This window comes from Bidens hawaiensis, unplaced genomic scaffold, assembly GCF_021521415.1.
Source record: "Bidens hawaiensis isolate Kalapana, Puna unplaced genomic scaffold, B.hawaiensis_p1.1 tig00002423_1, whole genome shotgun sequence".
NCBI classification, from domain to species: Eukaryota; Viridiplantae; Streptophyta; class Magnoliopsida; order Asterales; family Asteraceae; genus Bidens; species Bidens hawaiensis.
In genome coordinates, this window is record NW_027491133.1 from 2,818,513 (window position 1) to 2,838,242 (window position 19,730).

At 34.5% G+C, this 19,730-nt stretch overlaps 1 protein-coding gene across 1 annotated transcript; it reads left to right on the forward strand.

Annotated features, from left to right (window-relative positions):
• The first annotated feature begins 16,366 nt into the window (after positions 1–16,366).
• LOC143619322 (heavy metal-associated isoprenylated plant protein 39-like) lies at positions 16,367–17,482 on the forward strand. The gene is made up of 3 exons (XM_077091272.1): positions 16,367–16,384; positions 16,866–16,941; positions 17,032–17,482. Exons 1-3 carry the CDS (start codon positions 16,370–16,372, stop codon positions 17,361–17,363), a joined length of 423 nt encoding a protein of 140 aa, XP_076947387.1. The 5' UTR covers positions 16,367–16,369; the 3' UTR covers positions 17,364–17,482.
• The last annotated feature ends 2,248 nt before the right edge of the window (positions 17,483–19,730 follow it).

The following is a 19,730-nucleotide window of genomic DNA, read 5'->3' on the forward strand; positions in this document are numbered from 1 at the left end:
CTTAACCCATAACATGCTCTTCAATGGTGAAATCTTCAATTCACCATAATTAACCACCAAAATCCACAAAAACTTGCGGATTTCAATGATAAACACAAATCCATCATCCAATTAACTTAACAATCACTAAATCATCATAAACCGAATCAAAAAATAATATACTCTTCCATGGTGAATCACTAAATACATCATAACTTAACACCAAATTCACACTCCAGATCTGACCAAAACCCGAAGAACACGAAAAACACGAAAACTCAGATTTACCTTATTGATGCATCGAGAGCAGCTCCTGCTCTGATACCAATTGAGAGAACGTCATAGAGACCAAGATCGAGCCGCTAATACGATACATCAACACGAAATCGATACTTTAAATATATAATTTATTGATAAATATGGATGAATACATTAGAGAGAATAATAAGTTATGGGAGGATAATTTAGATCTATGTACAAGTTCTCTACTAAATTATGAGCATTAGCTCCCTATTTATAGGCTATTTTACAATATACATTAAATACGAAGACTAAACCGCCTATAACTTATTCGATCGCTACGGACACCGAAATCGTGCACTAACAGACTCCCCTTTTCCGTAGCTATCGAATACTTTATTCTTGAATACTTTAACTGCAAATCACCAGTCACAAACCGTGCACTAACAGACTCCCCCTTGACTGATGATTTTCGGGCTTGTGCAGACAAACAATCTTTAAATCTTTTTCAGCAAACCAATAACTTGTAGCTTCTCATATCAGATCTCCCCCTCAAAGTGAGCAACTCTTGGAGATCATCCCAATCATCCACTGGCGTATGATATGGTTCAATCTTTTAACAATCAGCAGCAAGCCAGCAAGTCATCAGCTATCTATCAGCACCGGTAAAGAAAACATATCTTTACGTTTAACCTCGTCACACATCTTCATGAACAACTCGATCATTCAACATCTTTCACTTCGGTTTTCTCTCTCTTGATAACGTTTATCCCAAATAACTCTTTGAAGCTCTTACATCTTATTCGCAAAGATGCACTAATGTTTAGGCATATGATTCCAACCTCCATTAATAAACCCCAAATGATCAAATTCTTCAATATAATGACAAGACTCGTATATTCTTCAATAAGATCAACTCATTCAAGAATCGTCCCCCTCAACAGAAGTAATCCGCCGTATACTCGTAGCCAACATATTCAGGATCAAGTCCCTCAGAAAGAAGTAAACGAACAGACAATCGTATCCCACATAGTCAGGTTTCAATCTTTGAACAGATTAATCACCAATCGAAAAACAACTGCAGTCTTGAACTCAGTTAAACGTAGCTTTGCTAGCATGAATTACCACCCGAAATGCAGTAAATTTTCAAGAAACCTTGCAAACGTAGGAAGGTGTAAGCTAAATAAACTCAAATGAAAGTTTTATCTCCCCCTTTTCATGACAAATTCAGCAAGGTCTTGAATAATCCAAAACTCACAAACAATCTCCTCCTTAAATTACTCACGGTTTCCCCCTCGGCCAGCCGAAAAAACGCATAAACAGAGGTGTATTTTGGTATAATTTAGTTGTTAAAGGTATTGGTAAGGGATTGCGAGTTTGGAATTGAGATTTGGATTGGTTTTGAGGGGATTTGGTATCGGTTTTGGTTTAAGGCCGAAATAGAGGTGTATTTTGGTATAATTTAGTTGGATATTGGTGATAATCGGTTACGAGATTTGGTATATTGGATTCGCGATCGAGTTACGAGTGTTTTGATAGGTTATTTGTGTGATTTGGTTTAGAATCGAGATAGTATTACATATTTTAATTTTTTGAGTTTCTGGGTTGGTGTTCATCATTTCTAGATTTCTGGAAATCTTTTGTTGAAGATTTGAAGATTCAAAGATGAACATGATTCGTTATCATCTTTATGGTGATTCGCTATCTTGTTTCCTTTGATTCGTTATCTAGGTGAGTTGATTCGTTATTAATTACAAGTGATTCGCTAGCCAGTTCGCATCAATAGCTGATTCGTGTTATCTAATTCGTTGATTGGGTTAACTGATTCGTGTGACACGTGTCTACTTTGGGATTTGTGTCATAACAAACTTTTCCACGTGGCAAAGGCATCAGAGTTTGTTACAAACCGTTGTAACAACCTAATTCGCTACAAGTGTGATTCGCTACTAACTGTAGTTGGTTCGTTATCTATTTCGCTAAGTCTTCCTTAGTGATTCGTTACTGATTCTCATTCTGATTCGTTAAGATTACACCTTGCAATTCGCTAGCCAATTCGTTAGTCAATTCGTTAGTTTGACTTTTGTTAAATCTGATTCGTTGACTTTCTGATTCGTTAAACTCAATATTGATTCGCTATCTGATCAATCATAGCTTCACTAAAATTTGATTCGCTAATCTATTGTTCACAGTTCACTACAACTGTTTACAGTTCGTTAATCTTATTCGCTTGTTGATTCGTTACATCCTTGAATTTTTGAAATTTGTCAAAAATGGCTGGTATGTATGCGTTAGCTTCTCAAAACATGTTGATGCAACAAATGTTGCAACTTGATACCGAGATAGGTTCACATTCGAAATGTCCAAGATTGATGAAGTTTAGTGATTTTGCCAAGTGGGAACCTCGGTTTCGTGCTCATTTGGGGTCTGTTCATCCTGATTGCTCGTAAACTTTTATAAAAACAAATTTTGATCAACAATATAATGGTTTAAGTCAAGTTGGGGTGATATGGCAAAAATCAAATTAAGCTTGAACTGAGATTAGAGGCTGATAGTTTCTGATATTCTGTTCTATAATTGAACCAATTAATTATATCACAAAAACACTTGAAAGTTTGTAATTAGATTTAAGTGGACAACAATACCAATGACCGACTTAACGCCAGTCATAATATCGCTGAAATATAAAACCGTGATGGAAGGGCACTCTGGTCAATATGATTCTCTGCTCAAACTCAACAAAAACACAAAAATATGTACTGCTTTAGATAAATCATAGAAAAACACAAAAAGATTGTTCAATTTTAAAATGTTCGGATACTTCTTTGTACATACATTCTTTAAAACTTTTACAAAATACCAAAAATATTCTATTTTTCTTTCTTTACATATTATTTAATAATTTAAGTTATGTTTCGAAAACGTGAAACATATTTTTAAAGTATTCAATTATCGGGATAAAATGGTCATTGGTAATGGATTTAAGTTAAAACTTTTAATTATTTATTTATTGGTTATTATTTAATTCATTTATTTATTTAGGTTAAAATTAAATATTTTTTTTAATTTGTTAACAGTTATTTCGTTAAGTATGGATAACGAACTAGGTTATTCCTCAGCGAACTAAGTTGTAGTTCGCTCACCTAATTCGCTTCCGCACTCTGAATCAAATCATTTCTCCTTCGTTATACATATTAAGCGAATCATAACATGAGTCATGTCTTGTTCGCTACTCTGCAGTAACGAATTGGAATAGCGAATTGTCTAATTCGTTAATTTAAAGTTTATACGAATCGCTTGATTCGTACAAAGGGTACCTTGGGTGGCGTGCTAGGCTATATAGGACAAGAAACACGAACAGGCCTCCACTGTTTATCATTTTTCTTCACACTAAAGTCACATTTTTCAAATTTTTCTCTGAATTTCGACCTTCAAATTTTGATCTTTCAAGTATCATTGTGTTACTAAGGTATAAACGATCATATCTATGTGATTTTCGTCAAAAATGACAGTGTTTTAATACACTAATTATGGACTTTTGTGTTCAAAGGGTTTTCCGAGTTCTAAACCCTAATTTATTTATGATATACTATGTTAATGTAGCTTATTTATGATTCAATGTCACCGGAATATGATTCCTAGACCTTGGGTAGATGTTAATCAACGATTGATTATCGTTTGCTAGGTTGATTGAACGTTAATCTGTTTGGGGTTTTAGCCTCTGTTTAGCTTACCAAGTATTTTATTTATGTCATGGTGTTAAGCCTCAATCTTAACACCTTGAGCTTCGTATTGCGATTCCGAGTTGGATAGACCTGTTGTTTTGATTACTCAACGATAAGCATGAGCTAATTGAATCTGGTTTTTTGTCCAGTTGACCTTCGGTATTCTTATTAATTTTGACTTTGACTATGCGAGTCAAAGATTAAGTCTAAATTCTTGACCATTCATTATCTTTAGCGAATTGGAACTGCTTCGTGTCCAATTCGTTAAGGAAATACACGATTTAGATTAAGCGAATAAGTTAATTAACGAATCAAAGTTGGATTCATCAAAATTTAACGAACTAGATTCTAGTTCGTTCTTTTACATAGTAATTCGCTATGTCTACTTCGTTAACCTATTTACATGATAGCGAATCGCTTGATTCGTTACTGGATGATAACTAATCATAGTGATAAACACACGAATGACATTTCTTTTTAATTATTTAATTATATTTTAAGATTACATTTTAAAGTAAATAAATTACTCCAACCGTCTAAACGCGTAAATAAATTAATTACATGAAATTAAATACACCATTTATAAATAAATAGATATATATATATGTATATTACATCTTCATATTACTTATCTTGGTTTATATTCATTCAGTAATCATGGCTGATCAAGTAAATCAAGATCCACCGGTTGCTGATCAAGAGCAGCAAGAACAACCACCACAAGAGCAACCACCTCAAGAACAACAGTTAGATGTTGTGTTATTACCTTATGATCCAAAACACAATATATGTGCTTATATTGATCAAGATATTGCTGGCGTTGATGTGTTCGGAGACATGTTAACATTCTTAAGACACTCGGTGATACGTTATGCAATCACTGCTCAACCTAAAGTGTACCTAAGTATTATTAGGCAGTTTTGGGATACTGTTGAGGTTGTTGAGGTGGAGAATCACATTAGAGCCATGATTAATCAAACTGTTATTGCAATTGATGTGGGAGTGGTTCGCCGTGTGCTTCAATTCAGAGATAATGATAACAACCCGAGTGAATTTGACAAGCAGTTGATCAAGGGTTTGTTTACTCGTCTGCGATATGGTGGGAGTATTGATGAATCTATGCTGAACAAGAATGGCTTATGTCCACCATACAAATATCTTCTCCATGTCTTAATTCATTGTATGGGTGGTCGTCGTGGTGGTTTTGATCAATGCAGAAGTAGTATACAGTTAGCTTTCATTGCTCTTATTCTCAACAAACCTTTTAACTACTCTGAGCTAGTTTACGATCATCAGAAAGAACAAGTTCAACAAACACTTCAAAAGAAGAAATTTTTAATGTATCCTCGCTTCCTACAGCTGATCATTCAAGACTTAATTCCCAATTTAGCTGTTGATCAAACTCAGCTGAATGATGTGCTTCCTTTGGAACACATGAAAGCTGATACCGTTCATAGAATGTTGATTTATAGGAAGGGGAGGCCAACGGATAAACGACTGATTGGTCATATCATTAATCCTAGTTATGTATGTCCTTCCGAGGATCGCTGGATTCATGATGATTCAGATTCCGAGCGTGAGGAAGGAGAAGCTGTGAACGATGGTAATGATGGAGATGATGGTGGCAATGAAGGTGGAAATGGTGGTAATGGTGATGCAGCTCTTAGAGAGCAACAGGCTGCAGTTGAAGCTGCATTAGCTGCCACTATTGCAGCTCAACGAGAAAGAAAAAGAAAAGGCAAGGAAGTGGCAACTGGTGAGCCATCAAAGAAAAAACGTGTATCTGCTGGGGCTGGAGTAATCATTGGTGTGCCTCAGCCTAGTCAAACAACACCTCAACGCCCGGTAATGCCAATTACAACTAGCACTCCGGAGATGACTTTGACGACAACGATGGTTTCACATGAGAAGTTGGGTATGATTCCTCAATCATCATTAACTAAAATACCTTTGCCGACTGCTACAGTAGCTACAGTTCCTCCAACAACATCTATGAGGCCTCCTCCTCCTTGTGATCTCTCATTTATGAAAATTACAAGGCCTCAAGGTCCAATCCAACCAGTTCATCCATCCTTGTATGCTTTGCCACCAAATCGTCAGATAGATATGCTTTTAAATCTTCTTCATTTGTATGAGAACCAGATGTCTGCTGATCGGTTGAATCAAGAACGTTTAATGGAGAATCAGAAGAAACTACTTAGTTATGTTTCTTTCTGTCAAAAAGAAACTAAGGCCCTACGTGAGATTGTTGAGTCTCAGGGGTGAAACTTAAAGAACAAGAGGATCTGATCTTACAATTGACGTGCAAAGATGATGCTTTAAAGAAGATCAAGAATAATGAGGAAGATTCTGATGATGATGAGACTGGTGCTGGTGGTGAGCCTAAACAAACTTAGGACCCAGCTTCTGTTGCGGGTACGAGTTCTGTTGATGACTCGGACAAACAGATTGTTGTTTCCCGTGATTACTCAGCTGCTAAACCAATTGAAATGATTGAAGCTGACACGGTAATATTTATGGATGGAAAGGGGGTGATTAGGAGCATGGTGAATGCTAATGAGATTGAAGTTGGTGAGTTCGTTGATAGGTCTCTAACACGAGAGCAGATTTCCATACTGCTAGGGTTAAATGATGAACAATTAACCGTGTTAGAGACAGAGCCAGATGTTGAGGTGGTGAATGAGGAAGGTTTAACAGATGATCCGTCTATTCAAATGAATACGGAGTTTATTTATGAAGATGAGGATGTTGAGATGGAAGACGTCACTGCTGAGGAGTATCCTGACTTGTATCAACACACAAACGTTGATCAAGGTGCTCCGGTATTTAATAAGCAGACTTTTAAAACAGCAGAGGATGATCTGGAGAAGACAACTAAGGGAAAGAAGGTTGTGGATACTCGCTTTGACTCAATTGTGAACCCAACTGATGCTGATATTGCTAAATGGTTCAGTCATAAAGCTGCGGGTAAGATTATCAAGGCGTATCGATATGTTGATCAGGAACGAAAAGACATAGCAGCTGCATGGGTCAAAGAAAACCAAGTGACTTCCTTCAAGACTGTATCCAAGGTTCATGGTGATATCGTCTCATGGCTATATGATTCCGAGCTTAAGGTATGTATAGTTAAATGGGAAAAGGGAGTTCAATATTACGAGAAGATAATGGATGTTCTTACACTACCGCGTTGGGATGTTCGTACCCTCGCGAAACGTCCATTTATCAATCGTGGTGGCATCCGGACAGCTGAGTGGTTTCATCAACACTTGCTGTTCGAAGTCAATCATGGGTTCAAGTTCTTCAAGCCCCAGGTCTCGAGACGTAAACTTATTGACGAGATTGATCCAAGGACTGGCTGGAAGAAACTTGTCCTTAAAGTAAAGCCGCCGAAGACGATGAAACGAGTGCCGGTGAAGACAATGCACCAACACATGCATCACTCGTTCAACCGCTGGTACTATGACAATCGTACGGGCGAGGCCGTCATTGTGCTTGGTAAAGGACTGAAGACTGAGCTTATCAAGATAATCGACCCAATGTGGTTGGTTAATTTATCTGAAACAGACAATGACGTGCTACACAGGAAACAGATTCTGATCGAGCGCAATGAAGACTACGACCTGGCTATGCAATTCTAATGTGTTGTACGTGTTTGTCATGGAAATGGAATTCACAGTTGCAGAGATTGGCAGTCCAAGCGCTTCAAGTAATTTAAAGACAAAGAGCTCAAGACGAGGGGGTGTCTGTTAGTGCACGGTTTTGCGTCTTGAGTCTTTGTAATTATCGTTAACGTAATTGGTTTATATTTAATGTAATAAACTATTAAGTTATTCTCTAGTTCTTTAATGTAATGTCTAGTTCGCTAGGGGATGTTAGCGAACTAAGACTTAAGGTTATTCCCTTTGATTCGTTAGGGGATGTTAACGAATCAGATGATGATTCGTTAAGATATTTTGTTTTATTTATGTATGTAACGAAGTAGCGTCTGGTTCGCTAGGGGATGTTAGCGAACCAGACCTATCTTCTATATATAGTGAACACTGTTCATGTTTAATATAAGTTTTGAGAGTTAATTAACGAAACCCTGTCCAAATCCTCTCTCGATCTTCATACTAATATTATAATATTACTAATACATATATACTGATAATACATATACATATGCAATACTTAATCTAAGGTAATTATGAGCATTAGCTCCTTATTTATAGGCTATTTTACAATATACATTAAATACGAAGACTAAACCGCCTATAACTTATTCGATTGCTACGGACACCGAAATCGTGCACTAACAAAAGACTCGTTTTCTAATTAAATAGACTAAACTGACTCAAACTCAAACTCTTTAAAACTTTATCAAGATTGACGCTTTAGTTTCCTTTTCAACCTAGACTAAACCGACTTGTGTAGTTCAATTCGAATACGAATTAATACCAAGACTATATATTAGTTCTTATCAAGTCAAAAGTCTACTGATGTAGATTAAAGAACGACATTCAACAGAAAGTAACAAAAATATCATTTTCGAATTTCATTTTCCTATAGAGGCGTCTACTATAGGAGATTTTCACCACAAAAATATCATTTTCGAATCTCATTAGTCATTTTGTTTTTAGATTGAATTTTTTTTTTGGCAAATCATAAAAAAATTTAAAATTCGAAAAAGATACATCAAAATATAGAATTATAGAAATTAGAAAACCTGTATAGTCTAATATCTGTCTAGAAGTATGACGTCATTAAACCTGTATAGTCTAATATCTGTCTAGAAGTATGACGTCATTAAACATATTTTTCTACTTAATATCTTATTCTAGAACACCAGTTGTGTACTTAACCTTATATTATAGTTGGTTGTATACCATCCAATTTATTAATATTCGACCTGGTTTCATATTAAATGTTGTCCACAAAATATAATTAATTAATAATGCAGAAAATAACATTTTTGTTTTTGGAAATTTGAAGGAAAATACAACAGGGATAATGCCATCAAGAAAGGGATGTGTTCAATTTCATTACGATATTAAAAATAAAAGTGGCACATTCCGTATATATACACAGACCACTTTGTTAACAAGTGATTAGTGGATTAAGTATGAAAATGATGATTATCTAGTCGTATGAAATCAAGGAGGGTAATTATAACCTATTGTTCAAGAGTTGGAAAAAGGTATTGTAAAGGGGTTCATTTGACATGAGTCAACTCACACCATACGGAGCCAATTTTAGTGATTTTTTTCTTGATTTAGGTGACTTGGAGAAAAAAAAAGTGCTTTTAGGTATTGAATTTGAATTTAACTGCTTTTAGGTAATCCTTCATCTGAGATGGCGGATTACAGGTACACGTAAGCAAGTTTTCCACCTGTGTCTCCAAGTCGGATGCCATGTCAAGGGTAATACACGTGGAATCCTCTATCTGAGATAGAGGACTATGTACACTCATTTTACCACCGTTCACCGTGCATATGGAATTTCATTTTTTTACCTCCTCTGGACACGTGTCACAACCCTTGAAATCCTCTATCTCAAATAGAGGATTGCCACACAAAGAATATATATGCTTGTTACGCTCGTGAATGATTGTATTAGACGTGGAAGGTTGAAGCAAAAAAGGATCCACAACGAAATGGATGTCAGATGTGAGGACGAACCGAAAGCTCCTCGTAATTGCTCAATATGCAAGGAGCCCGGCCACATGAAAAATAGATGTCCTTACCGTCAACAATAATTTATCTTCTTGTTTATGAAGAATCATGTATAATACAATCATTCACGAGCATAACAAGCGTAACAAGCATATATTCTTTGTGTGACAATCCCCTATTTGAGATAGAGGATTTCAAGGGTTGTCACACATGTCTAGAGGAGGTAAAAAATGAAATTCCATATGGTAAGTCCGTGTAAAATGAGATTACGTAATCCTCTATCTCAGATAGAGGATTCCACGTGTATTACCTACCCTTGACATGGCAACCGACTTGGAGACACAGGTGGAAAACTTGCTTACGTGTACCTGTAATCCGCCATCTCAGATGGAGGATTACCTAAAAGCAATTAAATTCAAATTCAATACCTAAAAGCACTTTTTTTTCTCCAAGCCACCTAAATCAAGAAAAAAAATCCAATTTTAGTTGACCCAAGTAATATAACACTCTTATAAAACTTGTTAATTGAAAACGCGTCTCAATAGTGAATGATTAATCTTGAATTATTAGTAAAGTTAAAGGTTTATTTTGTTAAGTTATAATTTAGTTATTTGAATTATAGAAGGTTTAGGAAATGTATGTCTTGGAGAGCAAGTTTAGTGGGTTTATAAATAGGGTCTAGATTATTAATTTTATTAAGAGAGAGTTGTTTCTCCTAGAGAAAGTTAAGAGAGAGACAAGAGAGGGTCAATGAGTCTCATCTCCATGTACGTTTGATAAGTTCGTGAAGTTCGTTTGTTATGTTCATTTGATTATATGAAAAGAGTCGCGGGTTGTTACCCCAATATCGTGTGTTCATTCGTTTGATTCGATTGTTTGATCTGCCTGGGCCAACAAATAGGTCAACACTATAGACCATTTTGTCGTCGCATCTGTTGGTGATTTTAGTGCCATCTAGCTATTTTGTGTAATTGAAATTCACTTGGGGACTAAATAGAAGTCATAGTCAAATAGCAAAAATGAGGATGTGTCGCGATTTTGTTCTTGGGTAGTAAATTTGTTCACCAGTAGCAAATTTGTCTATCAGAGTAACCTATCTTAATCAATGGCATAACTTATCAATAGCAGAGTGACGTAATTGTCAATTGACAGTTATGGAAGTTATAACCGCCAATGATCCCATATGAAGGTTGTGATGGTTCATTGCACCGATTCAGCCTATAAATAGAAATTGGTTTGGTCATGTTTAGGTATGAAAATTCTTAACAGATTTCATACTCGTTCTTGATGTAGCAATCTCGATTTAGAGCCTAGATGATGATGATGATGATGATGATGATGATGATGATGATGATGATGATTATGATGATTACATGAATTGAAATCCAATCATGATGATGATGATTACATGAATTGAAATCCAACCATAATTTATCTTTAGTTAAAATGAGTACTTAATAATAAGTCCAAATGAATATTCATTTGTTGCATAAAGGATCAGAAAAATCAAAACAAAACTTGGACCAAGTATGTAAAATCCACGAAGTAGACTCTACCCAACCGTCCCAAATAATTTGGTTTGTCCTTTTATAAAGCTACGGTTAAACGATAGTCTATAATTTTCATCAAATTGCTAGAATCGGACTGGGAACACCTTAGTAAAGTGTTAAGAATTATGAGACAATATAGTAGATACATGATAGGGGAAACATAGGTCGGTCAAACGGGTTTGTCAAAACTTTTAAGTTAATATTGTAGGTTGGGTCGAGTGCGTTCAAAAGACTGTGGCTCAAAGCTCACTAAAAATCGCCTTGTTTATAAATGAGCGGAGTCGAGCTAGCTTGGTTTGTAAACGAGCTTAGCTCAAGCCCAAGGTATGCTAGCTCACAAACTCGCTTAGTAGCTTGCTCGTTTGGCTCGTCTAACCTAAGCTAAAATTTTAACATTCATAAGTTATAAACCAGTTATAAATAAACTCACGTAAAACGGTAAATGAACCCACTAGAGCTAACCTGAATATTATAATTTTCATTAATATTATTTAATTTTTATTAAATATTAAAATAAATAATAGATTTTAAATTTATCATAAACAAACTAACTCAAGCTTAAATTTCTAATCGTTGAGTATAAATGAGTGAAGCCGATTTGGCTCGTTTACCTCAAGTCCAAGCTAGAGTTGGCTCAACACTCTTTGTCCTAAATTTCCAATTATCTTTTAATTAATATTTTGTTTCCTACTAAGATGATCTAGAAGATTTTTTCGGCGTCAAATACACATTTTGTGAGTTTTGACATGTTCGCTTATAAACAAATAATGTTTGTTTTGCCCTCATACATTTTTAAGCATAAATATTATATGTTAAAAGAAGATGAGTTAAAGCCGTCTATTCCTTGAAATCACCTCAAAGATGGGACAAAAACATCAAAATAACACAAATGAGAGTGGTGAAATGTTTTAGTACATAGACAAAAGTTAAAAAGTAAAAACCTAATGGTTCACTTGATTTTTTAAAAGAATTATTAATTATTCAAGAATTGGAATTTAAATAAACTGGATTTGGAATGAATTGAAATATTACAATATCTTTGATTGAACTTCATTGTCCATGAAGAACGTGAAATTCCGTTTAGCTATAGAATTCCAACTAAACACGTTGTCTCTTGAATTCAGATTTTGAATTTTCACTAAAACAAAGTAGACAACAAAGAAATAAGTTGAACTATTATAGTTCAGATCATAAATGCTCCCTAAATATTATGTGTTTATATATTTGTCAAAATAGACCAAAGCGACTTGTTTTAATTTTATTCAAATATACATGCAATATAGAAACATCAAAGAACAACCACCTACAGAAAGTGACAACAATATCATTTACGAATATCCCACACTTCATTTTTATATAGAGTCGTCTACAAGAATGTCCCTTCAACTTATTATATTCATAATATTTAATTTTATAATGAAAACTTCTTTATAACTAATTGGAAAATTGGTTTTAAATAATCCAAACTATGCCATATTGGTAAATATCAATATCAACTTTACACTTGTCTGCTGGCAATACCAACTATTTGTATATTTGTTTTTAACGGGTCGCGACTAACGGATGTTAACTCCGTTAGTCTTTGTCTGACGTGGCCATCCCAGCTGTCAAAAATCATCCTACGTGGAACGATACGTGGCGGCTGACTGTGTATTTAAGGTTTATGTATAAAATTAATATAAGTATTCTTCTCTCTCTCTCTCCATCAAAATCAGCCATCACCAACACCACCCACCCTCACCATCGACTCATCACCATCACCATCACCATCATCATCGACATAACTCAGTAACTCAACCTGACCCGAATCAATCTGAACCAAATCATGCACCAAGACCTCGTAATGATCTCTGACTTGCTCCAGCGTCTTTCCGGGAACTGCTCCGGCGAACTTCTGCCACCGCCCAATGACGTCGTCCAGATACATCACCAACGCTTCTTCGAACAGCTTGTCTTCGTATCGACTCTAGTTTCCGGGTTGTTGATACATTGAAATCGGATAAACTGGATCGATTTGGTGGGTGAAAATTGGGGGTTTTAGGGTTTTTGGAATCAGGGGGTTTTGGGGGGTTTGGGGCTGCAAGTAAACATGTAAAACAGAAGAAGGATAATAAGGGATGAGGAAGTTGTTTCAGTGACATTGTGACGTCGCCGGCGGCGGTGGCGGTTGTCGGCGGTGTATGACGGCAGTGTGTGTTTTGTGTGTTGTGAATGGTGTGGTGTGCAAAGAATACTTATATTTAATTTTATACATAAACCTTAAATACACAGTTAGCCGCCACGTATCGTTCCAAGTAGGATGATTTTTGACAGCTGGGATGGCCACGTCAGACAAAGACTAACGGAGTTAACATCCGTTAGTCGCGACCCGTTAAAAACAAATACACAAATTGTTGGTATTGCCAGCAGACAAGTGTAAAGTTGGGACTGATATTTACCAATATGACATAGTTTGAATTATTTAAAACCAATTTTCCTAACTAATTAGTAATCACACATTTGAAACTCATATTAAGATATGGCCCTAATATCTATATGAGATCTTTTTAAGGTTTCTTAAACTCAAAAGCGTTGCTGTAAAAGTCGTTAACCGGGTGATAGGATGGGGACACGTGATTAATCGGATCGGACTTTAATGTATATTGTTCAGTTTTATATATACACGCACACATTTTTATGTATAATTTTCAATTTTATACATGCACAAACATATTTTGGCCTGAGTTTGGCTGGAATCGCGCAGGAAACCGCTGGTTTTTGCTGGATCTCGCCGAAAACCGTTGATTTTAGTCGTAATCTCGCCGGAAAGCGTCAATTTTGTTCGGATTTGACCGTTGACTGATTAATTAGCCGATTAGCCCAAAATTAATCAGTGAAGGGGAACTAATAATTAATCGGGGATTAATCGGTGTCTAGTCGGGATGTTTGTAACATTTAAGGGATACAATATAGGTGGAAATATAGAAGGGTCAAGAATTAAGATGGTTAACGTTTTGAAAGTCAGCTTTAGAGCATTAAAATTTACAAACAACTCGTGGCTTGAAAGTTTCCTGAAAAAAGTTCGCACAAAATCGGATAGTTTATAAATGAGACAACCTGGTTCGGTTTTTAAACAAGTCGAGCTCAAGTCAAGGTAAGCTCACTTGGTGACTTGCTTGCTTGACTTGTTTAAGTTAACTTCAGGTTTTAATGTTTATAAGTTTATGGGTCAACTCTACTTATAAATAAGCCAACATATATTTACTAAAGCCCACTAAAAAGTGTGAAATCACGCATAAGGATGCACCATACACAATTGATACCAATTTACAAGAAAACACTTATTTTAAAACTTGTTTACTATTGTATAAAGTAATTCCTTAAAATATAAAAAGAAGTCATAACCTAATTCAATTGTGTAATTTAAACACACACTAGCTTAAGCTGGCTCGATTCAACTTGGTCGTTTGCTATGCAACCACACCCTCAAAATTGACCAGCATTCTAACTCCCCGCTAAAGATAGTTAACCATCTCAATAGTTTTGACCAAGTATATTATAAGGAAAAAATGCATGGTTTTGTCATTCTCATTTGTGTCATAAGTTCTTTTTTTAATTGTTTTGATTTATCGAATATTTAATTTTTTGATTTCTTAATTTGTTTTCTATATTTTTATTTTTTAGTTGGTTTTATTTTGTTATGATTTAGTGGCGTGCGTAGATCCGACACTATTTGTAATGAACTTTATTCATACCAAACGAATGCGCGATTGAGCGTCAACCGCGTTAATGAATGCATGCAGTTTCTTTTTTGTTTTAGTTACGATATCATCACTAACCTAACCGATACCTACCATATCCGCGATGACTTACAACCGCAATGAGTAGGTTTTGCCAACCGAAGTCATTATTTTATGGGTTTAGTGTTGGTGTCGTTTCCACTTTTTCTTAAATTTGTTAGTTTTTGGTATTTAGTCATTCACAAATTTATTTCTTTTGGCTTTAGCTACCTTGCCATTAAAAACTTCTCTGATACCGCCCACATTCATAACAACTCGCATCAACAACGAGGAGGTTTTACTAACTGAAAACACTTCTTTAATAATGTTTTTTGTTTCCTCATAAATTATACGAGTGCCATTACTATTCTCGTAGTTTATTAATTTATTTTTGTGTTTGGTGTTGATACCATAACGAACCTAACCCATCATGACCGAATTCGCATCTCGGTGTCGTCGGAATGCAACGATCGATACCTAGTTTCCATTTATACAAGGAGTATAGGACGTGGGAAGATCACTGAAACAAACATTCAGTCAATAATAAAATAACAGGAACAAATTAAGAAGAAGATCGATAGAAACTTAACTTTCAATATAAAATCGTTTTACGTAGATTACAAATGTCATCCCATTAAAACCTGATGAAACGATGTCGAACATACGACCCAACAGTTCGTTCTAACCCCTAATCTTAACGACGTGTTTTTGTTATAATAAGTTTGTAACTTAAATTAAGCACACGAACACCGAAACATGAATACATTTTCGACACTAGACTAGATTTTTGACTATATAAACGACCTTAAACTTTCATTTAAACTTGCTCACATAATTAAGGCTAATAAAGAGTATTCGGATTTCAATTCAAGGATTTGATGAAAATTTTAGCTAGACCTCACAGTTAACATTTTTTTTATGTATAATTTTTTAAAGAACAAACCAAATTATTCGGTTGGTTGGGTAGAGTTTACATAACATAGACTTGGTCTCATACCCCTTAGTAGACTTTACATGCCGTTCCAAAAATAAATAAATAGATAAATAATATTGATAATAGACATTACAAACTTGGTCCATGGCGTGCATTTATTTTTCTAATCCCTTTTTCAACAATTCTTTTTTTACCTGCAAAACAGACCATTATTACTCAACAGTCAACACAAAACCATAGTTTACATTTTAGTGATTTTACAACTTAGCAAGTGTGAAAAACAAGAAAATGAAATACAAACATTTAGCCGGGACACAAACAGACATTTAATGTTATTTTTGGCCACTCATTTTCTTATTTTTGTAATATCATCCCTTCCACAAGTAATGGTCAACCCATTCTTTCCTCACACCTTCCTGTATTCTTATAAATTACACACACAAGCACACACTTGATTTCAAAAACATTCTTTTGGTATCTTCAACCATATTCAGCACGCCTGCTGCACCATCACCATCACCATCGATCCATCAACATGTCTGAGAGCAAGGTAAATAAATCTCTTCACTTTCTTCCTAGATTTCATATCGACTTTTTTTATAATGGTTTGGCGCACGGGTTTAGCCAAATATATATATATATATATATATATGGTCTATGGTGGTCCAAATCTATCTTGAAGTGATTTTTCACTTTTTTTGGGATTCCGCTATCTAAGATAGCGGAATATGACACATGACTAACTTAGGTGGGATCCATTATCTCTGATAGCCGAATTAGCATGCCTTTTCTCACCCATCACATGCTTGTTTGATGGACGCGTGACAAGCTTGGGTGGGATCTGCTGTCTCATATGGCGGAATCACCAAATACTTGAAAACCATCAAACTTTGGAAAAACAAATATGAACCTCTATATTTTCTTTCAAGTTAGAAAAACAAATATTTTATATTCCTAGCTAGCTTTAAATCATTAATCTTCATCCATATTTATCATCTACTTTAATGTTATTAACCTGTAACAAATTGCAGAAAGTGATTCTTAAACTGGATATCCATGACGAAAATGATAAAAGGAAGGCTTTAAAGGCTGTTTCGGGACTTTCAGGTTAAAATCAATGTTCTTACTAACACTATCCAATTTTAGCATCATAGTTTGATTTAATAAACATAAATCCATTGTATGAAACTCGTTTAGGGATCGAGTCCTTGTCTATTGACTTGAAAGACAAGAAACTAACGATTGTTGGAGACGTTGATGCGGTGGATGTGGTTGGAAAACTTAAAAAGAAATGGTACACTGAAATAGTCAGTGTCGGACCCGCAAAAGAAGAAAAGAAACCCGAGACAGAAAAGAAGCCGGCTGAAGACGAGGAGGCGAAGAAGAAGATCAAAGAGCAGCAGGAACAAGAGGAGGCGTTCAGAAGATACATGGAAGCTACTTGTAAAGGATACTACAATCCTTACCCGATGCAACGATACTGTCTTCACCCTGTGGAAGAAGATCCTAGGGGTTGTGTTATGTCTTGATTGTACATGAATGATGCATTAGGTCATCTATACGGGGTTGACTTTGGATTACTGTTGGTATATCATAATCATACTTTTACTTTAATAAAGGTTAAATAATACATTTTGAGCTTCCTTTTGATTTAATGATGCACACAATGACTTCACAAACTTATCCTTGTGTATCTAAATAAAAAAACACAAGTCTCATTTAGGGCTATTTACTAAAATAATAAAAAAAAATGTGTAGCTTTACTTAAGTAAAAGGCTCAAAGCTATATCCGAAAGACCTTGATCTATAGGTATCAAATAATTGGATAAAGATTTGTTTTTCTAAGATCTCGTGGTTATCAAAATAGACGTAATTTACAAGTAAATTTAAAAGGTTTTGAAATGCTATCGAAAAAAATAAATCTAAATTCTTTCGTGCCGTCCTAGCTTGCCCTGATATTGATGTATTTATGTTTAACTAGTTTTTGTCCCCCGTATTACGGGGATGTTTTATATTGTTTGTTCTGATATTTATTTATTTTTTAAATTTATATTTTTTTATTAATTGAAAGTTAATAATATACTTATGGTTTGATGATAAATTGTTTCACAAATAAATGAGATGTTATAACCCGGTTTAAAAGCTATATGGTTTTGATGAGACCCAAGACCCGTTTATTTTTTTTTACTATAAAATTGGATTTTTTTAATTATAAATAATATTTATGATAACTAATAATATACTTATGGTTTGATCAGACGTTGTTTTATATTGTTTGTTCTAATATTTATTTATATTATTGTATGAATATTAATAATATACTTATGGTTTGATGATAAATTGTTTCACAAATAAATGAGATGTTATAACTCGGTTTAAAAGCTATATGGTTTTGATAGACCCAAGACTTGTTTATTTTTTTACTATAAAATTGGTTTTTTAATTTAAATAATATATATATCTTTTTAAAATAAATAAGATATTAATTTTTAGTATATCCTATTTTATAGGATTTTTACATCTATAATTTGGTGAGAATAATTTTTTATTTAATGAGATGTTATAACCCGTTTAAGAAATATCTGGGTTTGGTAAGACCCATACCCATGAATTCGGGTCAAATGCATGAGAAACCTTCATTTAAAATTTAAGCAAATCTGGTGACTCCAAAAAAAAGGGAGAGCGACCACATCGCGACACATTGGATTTTTATGTTTTCATTTATATATATTATATAGATTTAATTAAAGGTTGCTATCAATGGATATCTTACTATAATTAAAACTTAAATTTTACTGACTTCATTTTCAGCAAAAAACGATTATGTGATTCTCAATTAAGTCCCCTTAATATAAAATTTTTGATGACATAATCTTCTTAATTATTTCTATTAAATATTTGATGACATGACATATACTGTAGAATGTTTCTTCAATACATTTTTATATTCTTTCAATATTCTATTCTATGATTGAAATGTTATTTATCTGTTCATTATTTTTTAATGATTTCACATTTTTTAAAATTTTTATATTTTAATTTTTTTCAATATTGTTTTCTGTGATAGAAATGTTATTTGTCATATATGTTCATTAAAACCAAAGAAAAAGAAGTATAAGGCAACTGGCCGATGGTCCCTTGACAAAGTCTACTATGTGCCCAGAATGAAGAACATTATCTCGGTCCCTCAAATAACTAAGACTTGAAAGTATGTTGTGTTCAATCCACATGAAGTTTAGGGTGTTCGAGGAATTCAAGACTAAGTCAATACAAATATTCCAAGGTAGCAAATATGAGAGGGTGAGTGTGCTGGCAACCGAGTCTATATACATGTAAAAAGCACGTAATCTTAGCCACACCAGTTTGTGGCATGTAAGGCTTGGTCATGTAGCCTACGTACGGTAAATTAAACTTAATCTCTAAAAATAGAACGAGTAAGTTGATTACTGATGATTGAAGTTACAAATGAATATATGTATGTAGAATGCCAATTTGGGAAGGCACACCAATTGCCTTTTGATAAGTCCAAACGATAAACGAGTCAACCAATTGAGTTAATTTATATTGACATGTTTAACTCGGTGCAATAGAAATCGATGAGTGGCATGGAGTACATGATCACTTTGATAGATTTTTATTTTCGCTATAAAACGTCCTGAACTCAAGATGTTTCGGAGGTTGGGTTTACACATGCAAGATAGTTCTTAATTGAACTTCAATTTAACATACAATATCGTAGCGGAAATCATACATATGATTCAAACCCGAAGGTGAGAAATCCATTGAAGAACAATGTAAATTGTTTTAACATAACGAAAATTATATAACTTTAAAACTTTTGGATGTTGGTCTTTCAGCTGGAGAACACTGCTTCCGTTCTACCCATTCCTTAAATC

Excerpts from the sequence above, each read along its gene's own strand:
- LOC143619322 (XM_077091272.1), top strand. Across the intron at positions 16,942-17,031 it reads GGCTGTTTCGGGACTTTCAG|GGATCGAGTCCTTGTCTATT; the intron begins GTTAAAATCAAT and ends AAACTCGTTTAG.